At 40.3% G+C, this 22,770-nt stretch overlaps 1 protein-coding gene across 1 annotated transcript; it reads right to left on the minus strand.

Moving 5' to 3' along the window:
* Positions 1-5,412: 5,412 nt before the first annotated feature.
* LOC118590805 (40S ribosomal protein S23-like) lies at positions 5,413-22,233 on the minus strand. Its single transcript, XM_036198540.1, has 3 exons — positions 22,156-22,233; positions 8,991-9,045; positions 5,413-5,846 (listed from the first exon to the last, which is right to left on the minus strand). The coding sequence occupies exons 1-3, from the start codon at positions 22,231-22,233 to the stop codon at positions 5,413-5,415; spliced, it is 567 nt and encodes a 188-aa protein (XP_036054433.1).
* Between the last annotated feature and the right edge of the window lie 537 nt (positions 22,234-22,770).

Below are 22,770 nucleotides of genomic sequence, written 5' to 3' on the forward strand. Positions count from 1 at the left end.
CTTGCATTTCCCATGGAAATAAAAGCATACCCTCTTCCCCAAAAGCATTTTTGACTTGCATTTGACAATACATTTTTTCTTCCATGTTAAAGTTAAGGCATTCCTAAAGTATATAGGCTGGTTCAGCAGTCCCTCATTCAAGTCTAAATCAATTAGCAGCTGTTGTTTGCTTATTAAAAATCAAAAAATTCAAAATCAACACAAAACTATATAGGATGCAGAGTCCCTGTGTATTTTCCATTATTATGTGGCTTTTTTTTCGTTTATACTAGTTTTTACTCTCTCTTTAAAGACTTCATTATTTTTAAACTATTTTCTATGTCTGTCTATCCTTTCTCTTTTCTTAAGCCTATGAACATTTTTAAACACATTGGAACCTTTTCAGAGGTTTTTCTGTTTGACCATTTTTACTGCATATCTCAAATCTTTTTTGACCACATGAGCCTTTACACTGCTAAGCAGCATGGCTAGGAACTCTGCCACATCTTTGGCATCTGGCTCATTGCATTTCTCATATCTTTAAGAGCCAAGGGTAAACTTTGCAAGCTGGTTGGAGGTAGGTGACTAAGAACTACATTCCATCCCCACCACCACCACCCCCAGCCCCCTGCCACCCCCAGCTCTGGAATGCCAGTGCCCTTCACTGTGGTAGATGTTTTTCACTTTCTCAGACCCTATGTGGAAATTCAGGCCCCACATTGGATGCCAAAATGTAGTCATTTTTTGTTTGTTTGTTTTGTTTTTGTTGTTTTTACTCTTTGTGGGCCCAACATCCAGTTCCCAAATAAATACGTGGAGACTTATTATTACCTATGAACACCCAGCCTTAGCTTGGCTCTGAGCTTTTTAACCTTTCTCCATTCTCTATATATTTCTTTCCTTCTTTCTTTAGAGTTGGCTGAGTGAATGGCCCCTGGCATCTTCCTCTCCTTCTTTTCTTGCTCATTCTTTCAAGATGAGATTTCTTTTCCTATTTGTTCTCTCTACCTGGCAGCCCTGTCCCTGTCTATTCTTCTCCTGCCTAGCTATTGGCCATTCAGCTCTTTATTAGACCAATCAGGTGTTTTAGGCAGCAAAGTAATGCAATATTACAGAGTAATTAAAACAAATGCAACATAAAAGAATGCATCATTAAACAAATATTCCACAATATAACAAATGTAACATGTTGTAGAATATTATTTTAAAGTATACTACATTTGTTTCTACTCTGGAACATTTGTTTAATGATACAAAGATGTGTTACATTCTTTTATGGTCTTTGGTTATTTGGTGGGTTATAGATGTTTTGTTATAATTTAGGGGAATACAGGAATGTAGGATAAAAAGACAACTATTAATTAATAAATTTCAGGTATTTTGCATTGGCATTGGTTTTGGTATGTTGACAGCAATTTAAAGTTAATTTTGTTACCCTGTATATATGTTTTTACTCTTGTTTTGGGTATTGTGCTGATGCAGTTCATTTAAAAATGCAATGTGTAATTAAGAAATGATGTTTGTAATTAATCTACAGTAATCAAACTTGTAGTCACATTATGTATGTTTTCTACATTAAGTAGGTATGTTTTAGATAGATAAGTGGTTTTCAAACACTTCAAAGACCTATAGAATATAGCATTTAAGATGTTTTGTTAACCTAAGTTTTTTCATTACAATGAGACACATCTGGTCCTAGCAGCACCAATTTACTTCAGAGATGATGGTCATTGAAGAAACTCTGTATGGAGTTTGCTTTCACTGTGGCAAGGTTAGCCACTAGACAGAGAAACTGCTCTTGTCTTTGATTGCTGAGCATGTGCTGTGCAGACTGAACATGCAAGGAAAAAGACTGTTGAACTTTTCCAAAACAAGGCAGGACAGACCTTCACAATTCCGGCTTCACAGAAGAGTCTGCCAGGAAATAGAGTTCTGTAGGACACAGAGGAAAGGGACTGATACAAGGAAGGACAGTCTTTCAAATTTCTTGCTTCACTGAAAAGTTTGCCAGATATTCTGGGTCTGTAGGCTGAAGATGGATGCACCTACATTGCAGAGGAACTTTGGATGACTTTGGTTCAGGCAGCCAAGTGTCTCCGTTGTTAGATAATATTACATCCTTCTGGGCCTTTGATGGAATTAAAGACTAGATAGTAAATTAGGTGTAAAGCTTTGGATTCACTACGATAGGATAGATAATGGTGTGTTTTCTCTGAGTTTGCTAAATATAAATGGACTGAATACTGTAAATGTTGTATATAGTTTTACTATGCTAATGTTAAAACCTTTCCTCTTGACAGAAAGGGAGAAATGTTGTAGAATGTTATTAAGATACATTTGTTTATGCTCTGTAATATTTGTTTAATGATGCAAAGATGTGCTGCATTCTTTTCTGTTGCATTTGCTTAACTGTGTAAAGCTGTGTTCCTTTGCCTGTCTAAAACACCTGATGGTCTAATAAAGAGCTGAATGGCCAATAGTGAGGCAGGAAAAATCTTAGGAGTGAAAGAAAGTGCAAGGGAACAAGGAGAGGAGAAAAGAAGGGGCCAGCCACCCAGCCATCCAGCCATACAGCTTTACCGCTAGACACAGAATAAGAAGGAGAGAAAAGACATACAGAAATACAGAAAGGTAAAAGCTCACAGGCAAAAGGTAGATGGGATAATTTAAGAAAAGCTGGCTATGAGCATAGCATTTCTGGCTGGCTGAGCATCATGTTGCAAAGTCTGTTTACTTCGCGCACTGTGACATTTGATTCCTTCATTGCTGCTTTTATTTAAGCAGGATCCTAAGACTCTGATTTTCCCCCTATGGCTGCCTTCTAGGTTTTGATTTAACAGACACCCCAAAGGCTTCATCTAGTCAATTAGTTTTGTTATTTGTTTGTTTTGCTATAGAATATACTTATTTGTCAATTTTTTTTATGAGCAAAACACGCAGATTCATGGTTGGAAGGTGGCTTAGTGGTTAAAAGCACTGGCTGCTCTTGCACATTTGGGTTTGGTTCCTAGTATTCACATGGTGGCTCACAACTGCTTATAACACCAGTTCCAGGAGATCAAATGCCCTCTTTTGACCTCTGTGGGCACCAGGCATGCCATTGGTATACATATGTATATGCAGGCAAAACACTCATATGGTATAAGAATAAAAAAATTAATCTAAAAAACAAAAAAAAAGAAAAAGAAAAGAAAAGCTGGCTAGAAACAAGCCAAGCTAAGGCCAGACATTTTTAATTAAGAATAAGCCTGTGTGTGATTTATTTGGTAGCTGGGTGGCAGGCCCCCCAAAAGAGCAAAAACAACCAATAACAACACATCTTAAATTAGCATGCCACAATAGTTAGTTAGGTTTTATTGTTAGGAATAGACATTATGTTTGGGGGATTGTTGCTTAGAGAGGAAGTTGGTTAGCTTCTGGACAATCCCCAAGGGAACTTGAACTTTGTTTCTTCTCATGTGTAAAATGGAGCCTAAAATCAAAATGGCGGTACTTAGGGCAAGGTGCCTTCGCCTGCTTCCTTCACCTTAACTGTGTCCTTTTTTGTAAAAATGGAAAAGTAGGTAGTGCAAGAATAGATGTATCTCCCTCTACTAATAAAGCTATTGTGTTCATCTAATATTATTTTACTTATTTCTTGGTATCTAAGGAATCCATAAACATGACAAGTAGTAACAAGCAATGCAGCCATAGAGACTGAAAGGCTGACACAGCTCTGGATCATTCTCCATTTCTGACAACCCATATCACATACGTACTCCTAACAACCAACAGAACCCAGAAGGATGCTATAACTTGATATAATTCAGTAAAGTACACACAATCCTTTAAACACATATACTATGATAACGGTTCCTCACTTTCTGTTGTTTGTACTTCTTATTTCCCCCCTTCATCTATATGTAGAGGTCATGACAATATCACTTAGATTCTTACCACATACTTTCTACACTTTCATTAAACTAATTATCTTGAAATATAATTAGCTAATTACAGAGAGAGGTAGATAATGGTTGTGAATGGAATGTAAGATAAGCATTAATGAACAGCAACAGGATCCAAATATCACAGTCAGAGAGAAGACATCCAGACTTGGCAGAGAGACAAGAAATATTCAATAACCTTTTGATCAGATGCACTTGAATCAGAACTAACAATGCTACACTGTGTTATTGCAACTGGGTAGGAATCCAAGTATTCTGTTTAAAATCCAACAAAGCGCCTTTACATTTCTGTGATTCAAATAATGTTCTGAAGTATCCTGATGCAGACTGATTGTAATTTGTCAACTGGACTTTTTAGTCTTTCTGTTTCCTGTGGTTTTTAGAGAGCATTGTGTGGGAAAGATTTGTTTTCATTTGTAGCTATTGTCAAAGCAACAGCATGTATTATAATTAAGCTACAAAATGCTTTTGAAGGGCCAGTATTCTAAAATTTAAATTGTTTACAATATGGTAGGGTCATATTTGTTTGAAGTGAAAGAAAAAGAACAGGTTGAAAATAGATTTTTTTAATTAACTGGCCCAGGGTCAGAGCACTTTTCAAATAAAAATACAATAGAGCATCTAATCGGATAGGCTATTTACCCAGAATAATGGAATCTGTGCTCTTGGAAAGTCCTCTAGAACATGCTTTGGCTGCAATGCTTTTAGTTATCTAAGTGTGCTCAACTGGTTGGAGCCTGGAACTAAGGTAACATATATGTGTAAAATTCCTGTAGGAACCAGCCTTATCTGGAGAGCTAAGCTAATATCAAGTATAGCAGTGACACTCTGCCTCTGCTAATTGTTGACTTGGTAACAGGAGTATCCTGTCCCCGAACCTCCTTACACAGTGTATTTATCATATTGCCTCAGAATAATATACCTGCCTGGATCCTCCATGAGAAAGTGAGCTGCTTTTGAAGACAAAGATTGAGACTAACTCACCTTTTGTCTCCCTGGATAATTAGGCTTTCAATACATGTCAGTGGATTTAAAATATAACAGTGCAGAAAAATAATATGAGTTTAACTCAATGTATTATTTATTCATGCTGTACAAGGCATTCTGGATAAAAATTCACCAGAAACCAAAGCAATCGCCTGGGGATGTATAATTGTCTCAGAATGGATCATCATCTGAGAATGTTTAATACCTGGAAAGGGAAGATGAGTACCCAGAAAGCATTACTTGCGTAATAGGAAGGTCTCTCCTTGTCCCAAGCTGCTTTTTGGTGCTGTGATGAACACTCTGGCAAAAAACAACTTGGGAGGAGAGGGTTTAATTTCATCTCACAGGTTGGAGCCCACCATCCAAGAAATCCAAGGCAGAAACTCACAGGAGGCACTCCAAGAAGAAATCACAGAGGAGTGCTGCTTACTGGCTTCTTTTTGAGCTCACACTCAGATGCCTTTCTTCTTCTTCTTCTTTTTTTTCAGAATATGAAAATTTATTATTGCATTTCCGTTGTCAAAATTTTGGATCTTGGTCTTTCCTTCTTGCCTTTGTACAGGGCCAAAAGAGACACATTGGTGACTTTAACAACCTTAAAGCGGTCTCCAGGAATATCACCTACAGCATGACCTTTTCGACCAAATCCAGCAACCAGAACTTCATCGTTTTCCTCAATGAAGTTCAAGCAACCATCATTGGGCACGAAAGCTGTGATCTTCTTGCCATTCTTGATGAGCTGCACCCTGACACACTTCCTGCTGGCAGAATTTGGCTGTTTGGCTTCAACCCCTACTTTTTCCAGCACAATTCTCTTGGCATGAGAGGCGCCTCCAAACGGATTGGCCTTCAGGGCTGTGCCCAAGTGGGCTTTCTTGTATTGTTTATGATGCCACTTCTGGTCCCGTCGATGACTGCAGAGCTTCAGATGCCTTTCTTATACGGCCCCAATCCACAAGTCCAGGGACGGCACTGCTCTCAGTGAGCTAGACCCTCCTACATCAATCAGCAAATCAGAAAATTCCCTATGGACATGCTCACAGGCCATTAGATGGAGGCAGTTCTTCAACCAAAGGGCTGTCTACCCAGGTGTGTCAAGCTGACAACCAAGATTAGTTATCATCTGCTTTGATAAGGACTGCAAAGATGGACAGCTGACCAAGTACAGGGAAAGGAGGGAAGCGCAATGGCGGGGGTTAGCAAGCACAAACACCACATCCGTGAAAGGCCAGGGAGAAGAGAAGCCATCCACAAGGAAGAAAATGAACCTGGCCCATTTGTGGGGAAGTGAGACTAGTTTACCCATAGCAGATGGTTTGGGACAAGAAGTAACAACATCAAGGATGGAGAGGGAGGGCTGGAAACAGAGGGAAAGAGCACCAAAGCTTTCATGAGAACTCTGAACAATCCAGTGGGAAAATCACTGAGCTGAATCAAGAGGTCTTGCTCTCAGCTCCTTCCCCACATTTCCTCTGGCATTGAAAGAAAAAGGGCCGGCTGGTGGTGCACACCTTTAATTCCAGCACTCAGGAGGCAGAGCCAGGTGGATCTCTGTGATTTCGAGGCCAACTGGGCTACAGAGTGAGTTCTAGGAAAGGTGCAAACTACTCAGAGAAACCCTGTCTCGAAAAACCAAAAAAAAGTACCCGTATGAGAATTCTTCCTTCTTCCTTCCTCTCTGCCTCTGTCTCTGTCTCTCTGCAGGCACGCACGTGTGTGTGTGTGTGTGTGTGTGTGTGTGTGTGTGTGTGTGTGTGTGTGTTTCTTTATATATGGCCCAGGACAATCTTGAACTTCAGATCCTCCTGCCTTTACCTCCTGAGAGAAGAGCTTACAGACATGGACCACTATATCTGGTATAATGTGCTGCTGGGGATCAAACCCAGGGCCTCCTGAATGCTAGGCAGTAACTTTAGGGACTGAGTTACATCCCCAGTCCTAACTTCAGTTTCTTCATGAATGAAATAAGCAAGACCAAAAGACTGCTGCAGGGGAAGGAAGTGAGATAAAAGGAGTGGCATCAAGATGGGAAGCCTGATGATAGAAATGGCCAAGATGTAGATACTGGACAAAATTATGATTTATAAGCAAGGCAAGATAGAGTAGAATGGTGCAAGAATTAGTCACACTACTCAGAATGGGAAATAATTCAAAAGTTATGGATTATTTATTTCTGGAACTTTCTAATTCATATTTGTTGACCATGGGTTCTTAAAACAACATAAAATGAAGACATGGATAAGGAGTACTGCTGTGTTATAATCCCAGGGATGAGACAATGCATCTATACCAGAGCATAAATATTTTTTTTATTTATTCTCTCCTACAGTACATTCTATCCACAGTTTCCCCTCTCTCCACTTTTCCCAGTCTCCCCAACTTCCCCTCTTCCCTACATCCACTCCTCTTCCATTTCTCTTCAGAAAAGAGCAGGCCTCCCAGGGACATCAACCAAACACAGCATAACAAGTTACAGTAAGACTAGGCACAAACCCTCATATCAAGGTTGGAGAGGCAAATCAATGAGAGGAAAAGGGTCTGAAGAGCAGACAAGAGTCAGAGACATACTCTTACAAGCTCCCACTGTTACAAGTTCCACAAGAACACCAAGCTACACAACCATAACACATATGCAGAGGACCTAGCACAGAACCACGCAGGCTGCATGACTGTCACCCAGCATCAATATTAGAGGCCATCTTGGAATTCTCCCTACCGGTGATATATACTAGAATACTGCATGGAACATAGAGCTATTCTAGATATTATCAGGATTTTCTTCCAAGTTCCCCCATGCCCCTGCTGTTTATCAGTGAGTTATGAGTCGGTATATAACAGCATGGATTCTGGGGTTTGCCTCTCCTGGCAATGTTTCACTATAGCCATACTTTCATGCATAATTTTAGTCAAGATTTTTACAGTTCTTTCGAATTTACTTTACTGTTATGGGATATTTGATCCCATTGTGTGAAGATGTGATGCTGTTTTACCTCGCCTGCCTAAGGCACCTTCTGATTAGTTGAATAAAGAGCTGAGCAGCCAATAGCTAGGCAGGAGAGGATAGGCAGGACTTCCAGACAGAGAAAGGAACTCTGGGAGGAATCTGAAGCACGGAGGATTCACCAATGAGGTGTAGGGGAAGTCAGACATACTGTACTGAGGAGAGGTAATGAGCCATATGGCAGAGTGTAGATAATATAAACAGGCTAATTTAAGTTTTAAGAGCTAGTTGGGAACAAGCGGAAGCTAAGATCGAGCTTTCATAATTAATAAAGTCTTCGTGTCATTATTCAGGAGCTGACAGTTCAAAGAAAGACCATTTGTTGTCCAATGTGGGGACACATATATTCAACTGTAGGACATTTGAGCAGCTGGTGTGCTACTCGGTGGGAGACTAGGTAGAAATACCTACTGCAGCTTGGCCCAGCAACTTCCCAGAGCTGGAGCAGGTAAATGTGACTCCAGGCTCACTGACCCAGATAGGCAGAGCCAGCGGCCAGTGCCATGCACTAAGCAGAGACATAGAAAAAGTCTGCAGATGCACAGACGACCTTTGCAACATTTTTGCAACATTTTCCCAAAGCCACAAAGCCAGGTCCAGCCTGAGAAACACCTCTGAACTGGTAGGCTATGCTAATGTACTGAAGGAAGAAAAGAAAATGGGTATAGACAGTCATAGAAAAAATAATTTTAAAACAGTAAAGTAAAAGTCTTTAGAGAGAGAGTAATGTAATATAAAAAGAATAAGCCAGGTAATGTAGTACATATCTGTTCTATCTATGACCTTGAAGTACAGCCCCTAGAGATGTAGCTAGTAACTGTTCTACCTGTAACCTTGAAGGGTAAAAGGAATTTATTAAGAAAGAAATCTCACTAAAGAGAATAGGAGAATCTTCGAAGGGTCCTGGAAGGTTGAGGCGCTGTCCCATGCTGTCCTGCTGCCCAAGTCAGTCGGCACCATCCAAGCCCACAAGGGAGAGAAGAGAGAGCACTCTACATGCCACTTTCTCCAGTCTTAAGTGTAGCCCTGAGGCCACGCCCCAGGGCCTGGTACTTCAAGGTTACAGGTAGAACAGTTACCTGCTACTTCTCCAGGGGCTTCAAGGTCATAGGTAGAACAGATATCAACTACAAGCTAAGGATGGGAAATATTATAACACAATGTAACATTTAACCATCTACTTGTTTTAAATATGATATAAAGATTAAAGAAAATAGTTTGTGTAATGTGGGAATTCATTCCATTCAACCAACAGCTTTTCAGGTATCTGACTCTATAGGCGTCTTGTCTACATATTTGATCACTTAAGAGGACAGAGTGGGGGTCATGCTCTCTCTTTGGATAAGAAAACTGGGTTAGGCAGTAGAAAGCAGCTTGCAGTTGGTCCCTTTTGTCCTTGAGAAGAACAGAAGCTGGATCAGCAATGCATCTGCATCATGTCTACCTTGCTTTGTGTTAGTGAGTCTGTTTCCCCATCGCACTCTTAATAAGTATATATGTACTTATATAAACCTCTGTGGGCTCTCATATCAGTGTAACCTTTTGTCACAAGTGTAAAACTGCCCAACCCATAGATAATGATTTTCTCCATTTCTTCTAAATGAAGCTCAGTGATATAATGAATTTCTTCAGGATTCACAGCTTCTAAGGGAAGGTCTCAGAGTTCGATTCCCAGTCCTGTTTTTAACTTCTGCCAGTTGCTGCTCTTCATCTTCCTGTGGTTTCCCGAAACAGCTCACAAACATTATAGATTTGCTGATTCACTGATGAACACAAAACCTGAGAAAAGAAAATGTCTGCTTGCTCCCAAAATCACATCCATCATTTGTTTAAAATGTTTATTGCTTGATAATTCTACATGTAGATATAATGTACTTTGATCAAATATACCCTCCCCCACTTTTCCTTCTCAACTTTATGTGCCATCTGTCTGTCTGCCTCTCTCTCTCTCTCTCTCTCTCTCTCTCTCTCTCTCTCTCTCTCACCAACTGAGTCCATTCAACACTGCTAGTAGGTGCATATAAAATCATCCATTAGAACATGGGCAGCCTATTAGGGGCTGCGTCTAAAGAAAACTGTCTGCCTCTCCACCAGCCACCATCAATTGTCAGTAGCTCCTCAGATAGAGGTGGGATATCATGAGTCCTCCCCCATCCATAATGGAGCTTGGGTTGGCTTGATCTTGTCCATGTCTTGTGCAAACTGTCAGGACCATTATGAGTTCATATGGCCAGCCATCCTGTCATATTTGGAAAACAATGTTTTATAGTAAACATCTACCACCTCTGGATCTTATGGTGTTTCTGCCCCATTTTCCATGATGATTCTTGAGCCTTAAGGGATGGGAGATGTGATATATTTAGGACTGAATACTCTAGTTTCTTACTTTCTGAATTTTGACCAGGTAGGGAAACTCTGTATTGATCACCATCTATTGCAAAAATAGGTTTCTCTGATAAGGGTTGAGAGCTGTATACATTTATAAATGTAAAGATATGTGTTTAGAGATCAATGTGCTACTGTGTTCAATTGGCAGAATAATAGCAATAAGTTCTCCCAGAGGACCTATGATCTACCTGTTTGGTCATGGGTTCAGGGGTCATGAGGCATGAGTTCTGGACCTTAAATCTAAGCAGTTGGTTACTTCCAAAACATTTGTGCCACAGTTGTTCCAATGAGCATATCTTGTCAGGCCAGTGATTATTGTAGCTTGCCAGATTCACAGCTGGGTATTATTGTTGATTTCCTTTCTCCTTTACTGGATTTCATAGCATCTTACAGTAGAGTAAAAGCTATCCAATAGGAATATTGCTCATATATGTGCTATCTTGAGCAATAGGGTCTATGTTGTGGAATAATCTTTTTGTATACTGTGAAGATGTGTCATTCTAATTGGATTTAATAAAAAGCTGAATGGTCAATAACTAGGAAGGATTTTCAGGCACACAGGACATTGGGAAAAAGAAGGGAGAAATCACCAGCCAGCTGGAGAGGAAGCAGCATGGACAGTACAGAGTAAAGGTAATAAAAACCATGAGACAGAAAGTAGATTGATAAAAATGAATTAATTTAAGTTGTAAGAGCTAGTTAGTAACAAGCCTAAGCTATCAATTGAGCTTTATAACCAATAATAAGTCTCTGTTTCATTATTGAGGAGCTGGCAGTCTTGACAAAAAGGTCTGACTAGAGATTTATACCACTATTGGGCACATACTCAAAGAAACCTACCTCTTTCTGGACCCATAACTCTCTATGTTTCCTTCTTGAACACAGGGTAACCTTAATGAGGCAACTCTTGTTTAGCACCACAACCTGCTCACCCAGTCAACACACAGTTCTGTAGCTCTACCATCATTTCTATTAGCATGAACGCATGCTGATCCCTTATCATCTTAAGCAGAAAGCCTCCCTGTCTCCATGTCTGTTTCCTGGCTTTCATTTCTGAATAACAATAACCCATTTTTTCCAGATGACCTGATGGAAACCCCTAGAATCGTCTTTGTATTGACTCTTCATCCTTTATAGGAATCTCATCAGCTTACTCAGGAAGCCCTAACTCAAATACTAGCCACAACTGACCACTTGTTCTTCCCCATCACCACTGCTCCAGGACAAGGACTTCCTACCTTCAGCAACATCCAAGTCCTTGCCAGGCATTACAAGGTCCTTAGTATCTAAATCAAGTCTCTCCCACAGCCATACACCAGCTAGTTGCTGTCACTGTAGCCTTACTCTTTTTCCTGAAATGCACCAGCCAACCTTCTACTTCCTAACTTTATGCTTCTACCCTCTGAAGGAAAGACCTGACTATGGTTTGCTACTATCACATATTTTTTACTTATTTATTTGCCTGTTTTGTTATATATTTATTTCTTGATTTGTTTTCTTCACCTTCCTATAATGGAGGCTCCTCAGGGGCAGGGTATTTTATCTATCTTGGCCACTGCTCTGTTGTTTGTGTTTTTACATAGTAAATCCTCAAGCAGCACTGTATCTTCATTTAGGGCTCTTATATAATACTAATATGTGTTTTTTAAATACAATGTAGCATTCATGGGCAGTAAATATCCCAATATCCTAGCAAAGCAAACAATGTATTTGTCTCCCTTTCCTCACAGAGTTTCCATTTACCTCCATCCATAGGTGTTTACCACATGGACACAGTGCATACATGGGGCAGGTCATAAAGGCCACATAAGATTGCTAAAGCTCCTGTCCTTGCAAAGTGCAAGCACTGGTAACACAGAAAGATGAGATAAATGGGGAGAGTACAGGGAGTGTTCTCTAACATGAGAATGTGTGCTGGAGCTTCCGAATGCAGATGGCTTGTCTCTGGGAGGAAACACTGCTCCAGTGTTAGCTGTCAACTACCTGGATATGGTGGTGCCTCCCTGTAATGCTAGCACTCAAACTACTGAGGCAGGTGACTGCCATGCAATGGAGGCCAATCTCACTGTGCAGCCAGTTCCACACCAGTCTGGGCTACAGTGGAAGGCTCTGACACACCCCAAAAAAGCCAGAGAGAAAAAGGAACTGTCTGCTAATTCTGGATCTGAAGGAAAAGGAAAAGCTAAGGAGTTGTGATTAGAATATTGTGTTTTTTCCCATTTGTATGCAGGCAGTGGAAAGATTATAATAAATGGTTAACAATGCCTCAGTATATGTGGCTGCCTAGAAAAGTATATGTATTTATCCTAATCCTTGAAAACTCATTTTTCACTTCAGATTATATATATTCAGATACTTGGGGTTCTTTAAAGGTCAAGAAAATATTTACACATGTACTAACTAGGAAGCTTTTTGAGAATTTGCATCAGATTATGATGTATGGTACCAAATCCATCTAATCCAGTAAACAGTTACTAAGAAAATACCATATACATAAAGGTAAGCAGATCAGAACCTTTGTTGTACTTTCAAGGATGTCGATTCTGTGAAGAATACAAAATCTAAAGGCAAACAATTAAAACACAGATAGTAGACGAAAATGTATTTAAGGAATGATTCAAAGGTTATGGAAGTGAAGTAGGGCATGCAGATTACTGGCTGACTCATTGAGTTCGCCACAGAGGCAGCCTGAAAGCAACCTAATTACTATGGTTGTTGAGAACTTAAAAGAAAATTTCAGATCCCTGGAAATCACTAGGGATACAAAGCAAAAAGCTGAAAGAGGACAGCATGTTTAAAAAAAGGTGAGTTACGGAAGGGAATACACAAGCAGCTTTGCCTCTGCTCAGCTGACACCGAAACTGGAATTTTAATAATGAAGAACAAGAAGAAATTTGTGGTCTTGTTTATATTTGAAGGCAAAATGAACAGCAGATTTACTCATGACCATCAAAGATAAAGTCACAAGTGCCATGTGCAATCTTGTTGGAGGACCTGGACGACAGCACATTTACTTTTGTGTGTTCTCCAACAACAGATCTGAACAATAGTTCAATAACAAATTTGACTGATGCACTCTTTACTCTTTTACATTTTAGAGACAGTTTCTCTATTGTCTTCTCCATCCTACAGTCATGTGAAAATTAGACACTTACCCATATTTAGTAAAATGAAACTTTCATCACAAGTGTACCTAGTTCCTGGAATTTTTTTTTGCAACAAAATGTTCTTCGTTCCCAGCATGTTATATGAAAATTGTAATCAGATCTCAGGCTGATTCCTTATAACATAGTGCCATCTAGAGATTAAAGCTGATGTTGCTGCAAGCTGTAGTTTCTAAATTATAACATTGCATTTTATTGGGAATATGTTTAATAGGGCAGTTTTAAGTGTCCATTACAATCTATTTTTATGGAATGAATTTAAAATAAATTAATGACTGCACAGGTGAATGCAAGAATGCTTTGTCTAAGAGTTTCACAATATGCTATGACATCGAAAAGAAGTTATATTTCAGTAGAGGAACACAAATTTAAGTTTTGTAAGGAGCCATAGTCAAACCTCTACAAAGAAGCAAGACAGTTTTCTTCAGGTATACAAAGTGTTTGTAAAGTAGCTATGAGTGAGGCACTGTACTAACCGTGTGTATCAGTCCCCTGAGTCCTTTATCACAATGACATACTAACATGGCAGGTCAAAATAACAGAAATGTCCGCTCACACAGTCTGAACACAGAAGTCTAAAGTCACGGCACCCAAAGGCCAAATCCCCTCGAGAGGCTCTAGAGCAGACACTTCCTCCTCACCTCTCACTTCAATCTTTGCTTCTGTCTGCTTATCTCCTTCTGCCTGTGACTCAGTGTGGCTGCATGGCTCCAATCTGTCCTTTTGCCTCTGTGCTCGGGGAATGTTTCCTCCTCTGGGTCTTTCCTCTGTGGATCTTACTAGGCCAGTTGTTGGATTTGGGCTCTTCCTGGAGAATCCAAGATGACATCTTCACTTGAAGACCTGGATTACATCTGGGAAGTCTCTTTTTGCCAAGTAAGGTAACATTCTTTAGTTCCAGGAACTTAGTGTTGACTTGTCTTTAAGTTGGTTACCACTCAACACACCACATTCTGGTTCTTTTAAAGGAAAACTAAAGTTTTCAGTGCATTTAAATTTATCACAAAATTGAAAGGAAAGCTTATGGTCATAGATGAGTTGATACAATTGATATTTGGGACCAGAAAAGTATTTCATTGTGCTGACCATCTCATGTGTTTCGACAGCAGCCTCCCTGGCCTCTCCCTATTGAATGCCAACAGCAGCCCTTCTCTTTATGACTACTAAAAATGTCTTAAAATGACACTCTAGTCATTAACACTGCAATCAGCTGAGGGAGGCAGTGAGGGTAGAGTTCTAGAGTGGAGTTGGATGGGAAATAACACAACATAGGATGTGAAAGTCCTTGTGCTGCACGTGGAGAAATGTTGATATATCTGTGTATTAAAATGGGCTGGGTAAAGAAGGATAGCATGTAGGAAAAGCTAGAGAAGCCAGAAACACCAGCAATTCAGACCATCTAAGAAATAGTCTTGTGAAGTGATGAGTCTAGGTGTCAAGGTGATGATGATGGGAATTTTAAAATGATATTAGTAAGAAAAACATCACTAAGGAATGTGGAGAAAGTGAGGCAGGAAGCGTACAAGAGAAAACTTACAGGTAAGAACAACTGACAGCAAGAGTTGTTCACTTGAAACAGGTCAGAAAGTCCACAGAGAAATGAAGGGGATGGGCTGGAGGGAAAGTTACATGAGCACATCACAAAGCGGGAAGACCCATACATTTTTAGATCAACTTTACATAAGTAGTCTTGAATGCATTGGCACAGGAGATACTTCCTAAATATAACACCAGTAGCACAGACACTGAGAGAAACAATCAATCAATGGGACCTCTTGAAACTGAGAAGCTTTTGTAGAGCAAAGGACACGGTCAACAAGATAGACAAAGCGACACCCTACAGAATGAGAAAAGGTCTTCACCAACCCCACACCTGACAAAGGGCTCATATCCAGAATATATAAAGAACTCAGGAAATTAGACATCAAAATGCCCAACAGTCCAATTAAGAAATGGGCTACAGAACTAAACAGAGAATTCTCAACAGAGGAAATTCAAATGGCTGAAAGACATTTAAGGAATTGCTCAACATCCCTAATTATTCAGGAAATGAAGATCAAAATGACTCTGAGATACCACCTTACACCTGTTAAAATGGCTAAGATCAAAAACACAAGACAGCTTATGCTGGAGAGGATGTGGAGCAAGGGGAACTCTCCTCCACTGCTGGTGGGAATGCAAGCTTGTATAGCCACTTTGGAAATCAATATGGCACTTCCTTAGAAAATTGGGAATCCATCTCCCCCAAGACCCAGCTATACCACTCTTGGGCATATACCCAAGGAATGCTCAATCATACTACAAGGGCACTTGCTCAGCTATGTTCATATCAGCATTGTTTGTAATAGCCAGAACCTAGAAACAACCTAGATGCCCTTCAACTGAAGAATGGATAAAGAAAATGTGGTACATATAGACAATGGAGTACTACTAAGCAGAGAAAAACAATGACATCATGAGGTTAGCAGGCAAATGGATGGATCTAGAAAAAATCATCCTGAGTGAGGTAACCCAGACTCAGAAGGACAAACATGGTATGTACTCACTCATAGTAGGATATTAGATGTAAAACAAAGATGACTAGACTGCTAATCACAACCCCAGGGAGGCTACCTAGAAAACAAGACCCTAAGAAAGACACAAGGATCACCCAGTGACAGAGAAATGGATGAGATCTACATGAACAACCTGGACGTGAGTGGGAGCAATGAAGTGCAAGGTTCGAGGGAAAGAGAGCTAAGGGGAACAGGAGATCCCAGCTGGATCAAGAACAGTAAGGGAGAACAGACCATGATAAATGAAGGCCACATGAGTACAAGAATAGGCAGAGTGCTGGAGAGGTCCCTAGAAATCCACAGTGATACATCCACTGTAGACTACTGGCAATGGTCAAGAGAAAGCCTGAATTGACCTAGTCTGGTGATCAGATGGCCAAACACTCTAATGGTCATGCTGGAGCTCTCAGCCAATAACTGATGGAAGTGGCTGCAGAAATCCTCAGCCAGGCCCCAGGTGGAGCTCCAGGAGTCCAACTGGCAAGAAAGAGGAGGGATTGTAAGAGTGTGAATTGTTGAGACCAAGATTGGAAAAGCACAGGGACAAATAGCCAAACAAATGGAAACACATGAATTATGAACCAAAAGCTGTGGAGCCCCCAACTGGATCAGGCCCTCTGGATAAGTGAGACAATTGAATAGCTAGAATTGTTTAGAAGGGATCCAGGCAGTGGGACCCGGACCTGCCCTTGGTGCATGAACTGGCTATTTGGAACCTTGGGTTTATGCAGGGACACTTTGCTCAGCCTGGAAGGTGGGAACTGGACCCACCTGTGCTAAATCTACCAGGTTGAGCTGAATCCCCAGGGGAGTCTTGGCCCTGGAGGACATGGGAATGGAGGGGAGGCAATGGGGGAAGGTGGGGGTGGGGGCAGGAGGGGGGAGGACAGGGGAACCTGTGTAAAATGGCTGATGTGTAAAATTAAAACACAAATATAATTTAAAAAATTTTTTAAAAAGATGCTTAGGTGAGAAAGAAATTAAAAGAATATGGTTTAATTTGTAATTAAATTAAGAGTTGCTAGCTAGAAACTAATCCCATAGAAGTTCATAAAATCTTCAGGGTCACTGTAAAAGGTCATTTTGAAAACTGGAAAACAAAGGTCTGCAGTAACTCTTGTTTGGGGCTGAACAGACAGGCAACTGCAGACCACCACTTTATTTTCACTGTGGCCTGAGAACCACTATCCCTTCATGATTCAACAGCGTTCACAACTGAACCAACTTCGGGCCCACAGCCACTTTAACACAGCAAGTCATTTTGGGAAAACAGTCTGTTTAAAAAAAAAGGAAGAAATCTTTCAAGGCTGATTTTTTTCATTGTTGCCAATAGTTTAAGCAAAGTGGCTATTAGTGACTTGAAAAGATAATTGTATAGTTACTTTAGGGTTTTTTTTTTTTATTTCTTTACTGTCGTCCTTTTAATTTTCTATTTGGCAATTCTTAGGCTGTAATCCTCGTAGTATTTTAAGTTACAAGGTACCACATATGGGTTTTTTTTTTTTTAAGGGTAGACTATTGTATGGCTAATTAAAGAATGATTTCATTTCAAAAAATAATCACTAAACAAAGTTACTTCATGAAGAACAGAAATGACTCAAACTCCAAATATGCTTTCAGGAAGATGGGTGCCTTGTTCTGCCACCAAAGTCACTGCCCCTCTGTGAGCAGGGGCCGTTCCGGAGGTGTCATTTGCAGACAGCTTGTAATGGAGTTACAGAAGCGATGGCAACCTTCCAGTTAACCTGGGTGCCAGCTGTGTGAGCGGAGACGAGGAACGGCACTTCCAAACCGCTGATGATGGCGCACGCCTTTAATCCCAGCACTCAGGAGGCAGAGGCAGACCAGCGGGTCTACAGAGTGAGATCCAGGACAGCCAGGGCTACACAGAGAAAGACTTTCACTGCAGTCTGACAGAAAAGTGTGAAGAGGAATTAATGAATCATGTCCTAGATCCATACACTAGGCAGCTGTCATGAAGGGGCTGTGGGCACACTGCTGAGACACACAGTCAGTCGTTCCTATCTAATTTACTGGCTTGACTGGTTCATAGGATGTCCAGATCTTTTCTACAGTAACCTTTGAATTAGTAGACTAAGTAAGACAGGCTGACCTCTTCGAGTGTGAGCAAGCCTCTTGCAAAGCACAGACGTTGACAGAAACGAATGTTGGTGCAAGGACTCCATTCTCCTGTCTTTGAGCTGAGGACTCCCATCATCTGCTCCCCCTATCTCCATCCCTGTGCACTGCAGATCTTAAAATATTTCAGCCTCCACTGTTGAGTGAAGAAATACAATAAAAACAAGTAACCTGTCGGTTCTGGTTCTGGGACATACTCTGAGCAATAAAAAAGTTAATGTATCCAATCAGTCTTTGTTTTTGTTTTAAATTGCATCCTAGGGAATGTGAGATGTTTGTCTTATTCATTAATCTACATTTTTTGTAAATCCTAACATAATCCCCTTTCATAATGTAAAGATGTTTAAGCAATACAAGAACCACAAAGGTTCAGAGTGAAAGACAAATAAACAAGTGGATATTGTCACAACTTAGGGATAGCATCCTTTTCCTTGTTATATATAAAGTCTGACTTGGTGGCACACATCTGTAATTCCAGCACTCAGGAGACTGAGGCAGGAGGATCGCTGCACCTTTGAGGTCAGACAGATGTTAGCCAGGAATACATGAAAAGACTGTCTCAAAACAAATAAACCACTAAAACTGAATGGGGAATCTTCAAGACCTCTATGTTTCTGAATATGTCAACTGGAAACCTATGGGGCTTGTGAGAGAAGAACATCAGAATCTTTCTGCCACATTGCATAATCCCTAGAAGAAAGGAAGTATCGCTTTAATGTGATTGGATAGCAGAGCTCAAGGTAATTTGTCCCTAATGTATGCTGAGATTGTCAAATGTTTATCTTTTCAGGGCTTTTAAATTCTTGTGAACAACATAACCTCAATAAAAACAAGAAGTGGTCAATTGTTACTTTACCACAGCAGAATCTGTTGCTTGCTTAGCGATCTTTTCGACTCATGTCGTCTCTACACTTTTTCCTTGGGTTAGGAACTGTCAGGTTCCAAAGAAACCCAGAAAAGTCTCCTTCAGTACCCGTGGCTCCTCACAGCACTTCTCACACGACTCCCCTACCTTAAACCTCCCCAGCCCAGGAGCTGAGCTGAGCTTCTGATTCCTATAAAGCCAGTCATTTCTGCCATATGCTCTCTTGGCCTCTTTGTCCTCAGCTCCTCTCTTGGTCTGCTTCCCCTCTCTCCTCTTCTCTTCCTCTTCTTGCTGTCCACACATTCTCTCTCTCTTCTCATGGCCTTGTTCTGTCTAGACCCTGCCAGATGCCTCTGATGGTACTCTATAATAAAAACCTTTTCCTCAACCATATCTTGGAGCAGTCTTGTCCACATTTTCATTCAGACAGCATAAAATACCCTGGTTAAAAAGACAGGAGCAGAACCATAGGCCTGAGAATATCCCTTAAATTAAGCATTAGAGACTGAAGGTGGAGACAGATAAGACCTATAAACAAGATCTTTGAGTTTCTGAGACCTGGATTTAAAAGACAGCCTTACTTATCAGTTAAGAGTACAAACAACTGATACATCTAAAACACAACTCCAGCATCTAAGGCTAAGGAATTATTGTGTATGGGATGAAGTAACTATACAATTATCTTTTCAAGTCACTAATAGCCAGCTTGCTTAAACTATTGGCAAAAAGTAGAAAAAAAATCAGCCTTGAAAGATTTCTACTCAGTTGGTAGAACATGAGACTCTTAGTCTCAGGGTCGTGAGTTCATGCCCCACATTGGGTGCCAAATGTAGATGTAATTCTAACGAGTCTTATTAAATGGAAACACAAAGCCAAACACAGAGTTAAAAGCCCAAAAGATCAGAGCACTAATGAAGCCTTTAGCTTACCAGTTGCTGCCGTCCTTCCCCTGACAGAGAGACCTCCTGCGTGACCCATCTTTTTATAGCCTTTCTGTTCTACCTTCTCATTGGCTCTAAACCCAACCACATGATTTCCTCATCACTGCCTGTCTACACAGACCTCCAGGTCTCTATGGTTTGTACTGAGATTAAAGGTTTGGGTCATGACTTGGCTGTGTCTTTGAACATACACACAGAGACTCTGCCCGCCATGTGATCAGATTAAGGGCATGTGCCACCACCTCAGGACTTCTGCTGAATGGCTTGCTTTAGCTCTGATCCCCAGGCAACTTTATTTATTAACAAACAAATAAAATCACATTTCAGCAACATAAAATACCATCATATGTGGGAGTGGGGGTGGGAGTGGGGGTTTATCACAAGAATATCAAAGGAACAGGGAAATTGCTGAGAGAAGCCACACCCACGAAGAAGTCTCTCCAACATGGCTGCCTGAACAAGACTTGAACAAGGATAACCATGATAGACATATAAATATGGAGAGTAGAGTTCATGCTCAGGAGGCCTCAACCTACACAGAGAACTACAGGCAACTAAGGGATGCTGAGAGCGGGAGAAATAGTCTTCCCCGGGAAGAGCAAGTGGTTAGCCAAGACCAAATGGCCAGCTGAAAACATGCACATACAAATAACTGTATGCAGAATATGCACACTGATCAGGTTGTATTTAGGGGAAAATATATATGTATACATATACATACATACATACATAGATTATATACAACAACAACTAAAGAAAAAGAGACCATGAATTTGAAATAGAGCAAGGGACTGGCACATAAGAGAGCTCAGAGTGAAGAAAGGGAAGGAGGAAATGATACATTCTAACTCCAAAAAATTTTTTAAAAAAATCAGTGTCAGACATTAAAAATTGCAGCTCTTCCATGTGCAAATCATCGAGTCTGGATGCTTCTCTCAATTTAAGCTCTTATTAACTTGTTCATCAAAGAAAAGACAATGAGCTGCTGCTCTTGATGGAAGGACTGGATTTACTGAGAAGAGAATTCATCAGCCACTGTAGTATACTGACTCTCACAGCTCCTTTATTCTAGGTGGATTTAATGTCTTATGTCACATTTTGTGATAATTTTCTGTTTATTGCTATTGTTGTAACTGATGTTAACATTATTTACAGAGACTGTATAATGAAATTCGATAAAATCTTATGTCACTGCTTTCTATAATATTCTGTTCATCTGAAGACCAATGAATTTTCCAATGTATCTTTTTAAAAACCATATGCTGAGTTAAGAGTGAGAAATGGAAATAAAAGCAAAAATGCCAATACCTTTAATAATTGGCTACATAAGCCATTTAAGTGTTTTATGTTTGCTGATTTGACAAAATTTTTAATTTATGATTTATTGTTTATATTTTTACAGATTATTCTTTGAACCTATAAATAAAAACAAAATTAAAATTAAATTTAGCTATTTATTTCCTCTTGAAATTTTAAAACCAGAACCTTTACTCCAGGCAGGACCAAGTTAAGAATTTAATTCCTCCCAGACAATTAATTGAGAGTATCCTACTGTACAGCAGACACATTGATATCCCTCACAGTTTGTGGTAAACTGAACTTTAGTATACATGGAGGAAATCTTAATTTCTTGGCTTTTTTTTTTTTAAGCAGCCAAGCCTATTTATTTGAGCGTATCTTTTCCTGGGCCACCCCAAGTAAGGTGATACAGTTACAGGACAGAACTTTGAGTGATCTATGCCTGGTCACTTTGTTGACCACATTGTCACCTATCTAAAAAGGTGCCAATTAGAGGCACATCCCAGCCGGGTGGTGGTGGGCACGCCTGTAATCCCAGCACTGAGGAGGCAGAGCTAGGTGGATCTCTGTGAGTTCGAGGCCAGCCTGGTCTACAGAGCGAGATCCAGAACAGGCACCAAAACTACACAGAGAAACCCTGTCTTGAAAGATGAAAGAAAGAAAGAAAGAAAGAAAGGAAAGGAAGGAAGGAAGGAAGGAAGGAAGGAAGGAAGGAAGAAAAATATTTTTTAGATCTGATTTTAAAACCTCCCTCCCTTCCTCCCTTCCTCCCTCCCCCCCCCCCTCCTGCCCCCTTTCCCTTCTTCCCTCCACCCACCCCCATGCATGTGCAGGTGTACAAGCACCACAGTGTGCACGTGCAGGCCAGAGGACCAGCTTGGGGAGCCACTTACCTCCTCCAGCACATGATTCCCCAGGATTAAAGTCACATCACTGGTTCGGCAGCAAGCACCTTTTCCAATGAGCATCATGCTGGCCATAGACAAAAATGTCGTGTTCCATTTCCATAAAACATGTACAGTTTATATGTTGGAGTCAAATTGAACTCCTACAGTTTTTCTCAGGAAAGAGGACACATGCTGACAGAGACTGTTCTGAGCATTGACTTGTTATCTATGATTAGTTTTAAATAGTCTTGACCCATTTCTCCCAAACAAAAGTATTTTCTATTTAACACTAAAGTTTACCATATTCCAGAAGCTACAAGGTCAAATATTACCGGTAGTATCGGTCCTAAAATAATGTCAGTTCAGAAAATCTAACTCTCAAACATTTTAAAATATCATCTGAAAGTCTTTACCAGGGATGTAAACTGTTCCACATTCTCCTGTGTTGTAAATGTGACATTTTAAAATTAAAACATTAAATCATTGTTTCACATTTATCAAAGGAGAATATCTTAGTGATGTATGTTATCACCACCCCATTAAATGGAATAGTTCATCTTTACCATTCAGAAATTTACGTGCTTTCTGTCTCTCGCACATTTCTATTCCATTCTTCCACTG

The sequence above is a fragment of the Onychomys torridus genome, chromosome 9 (assembly GCF_903995425.1).
Source record: "Onychomys torridus chromosome 9, mOncTor1.1, whole genome shotgun sequence".
Lineage (NCBI taxonomy): Eukaryota > Metazoa > Chordata > Mammalia > Rodentia > Cricetidae > Onychomys > Onychomys torridus.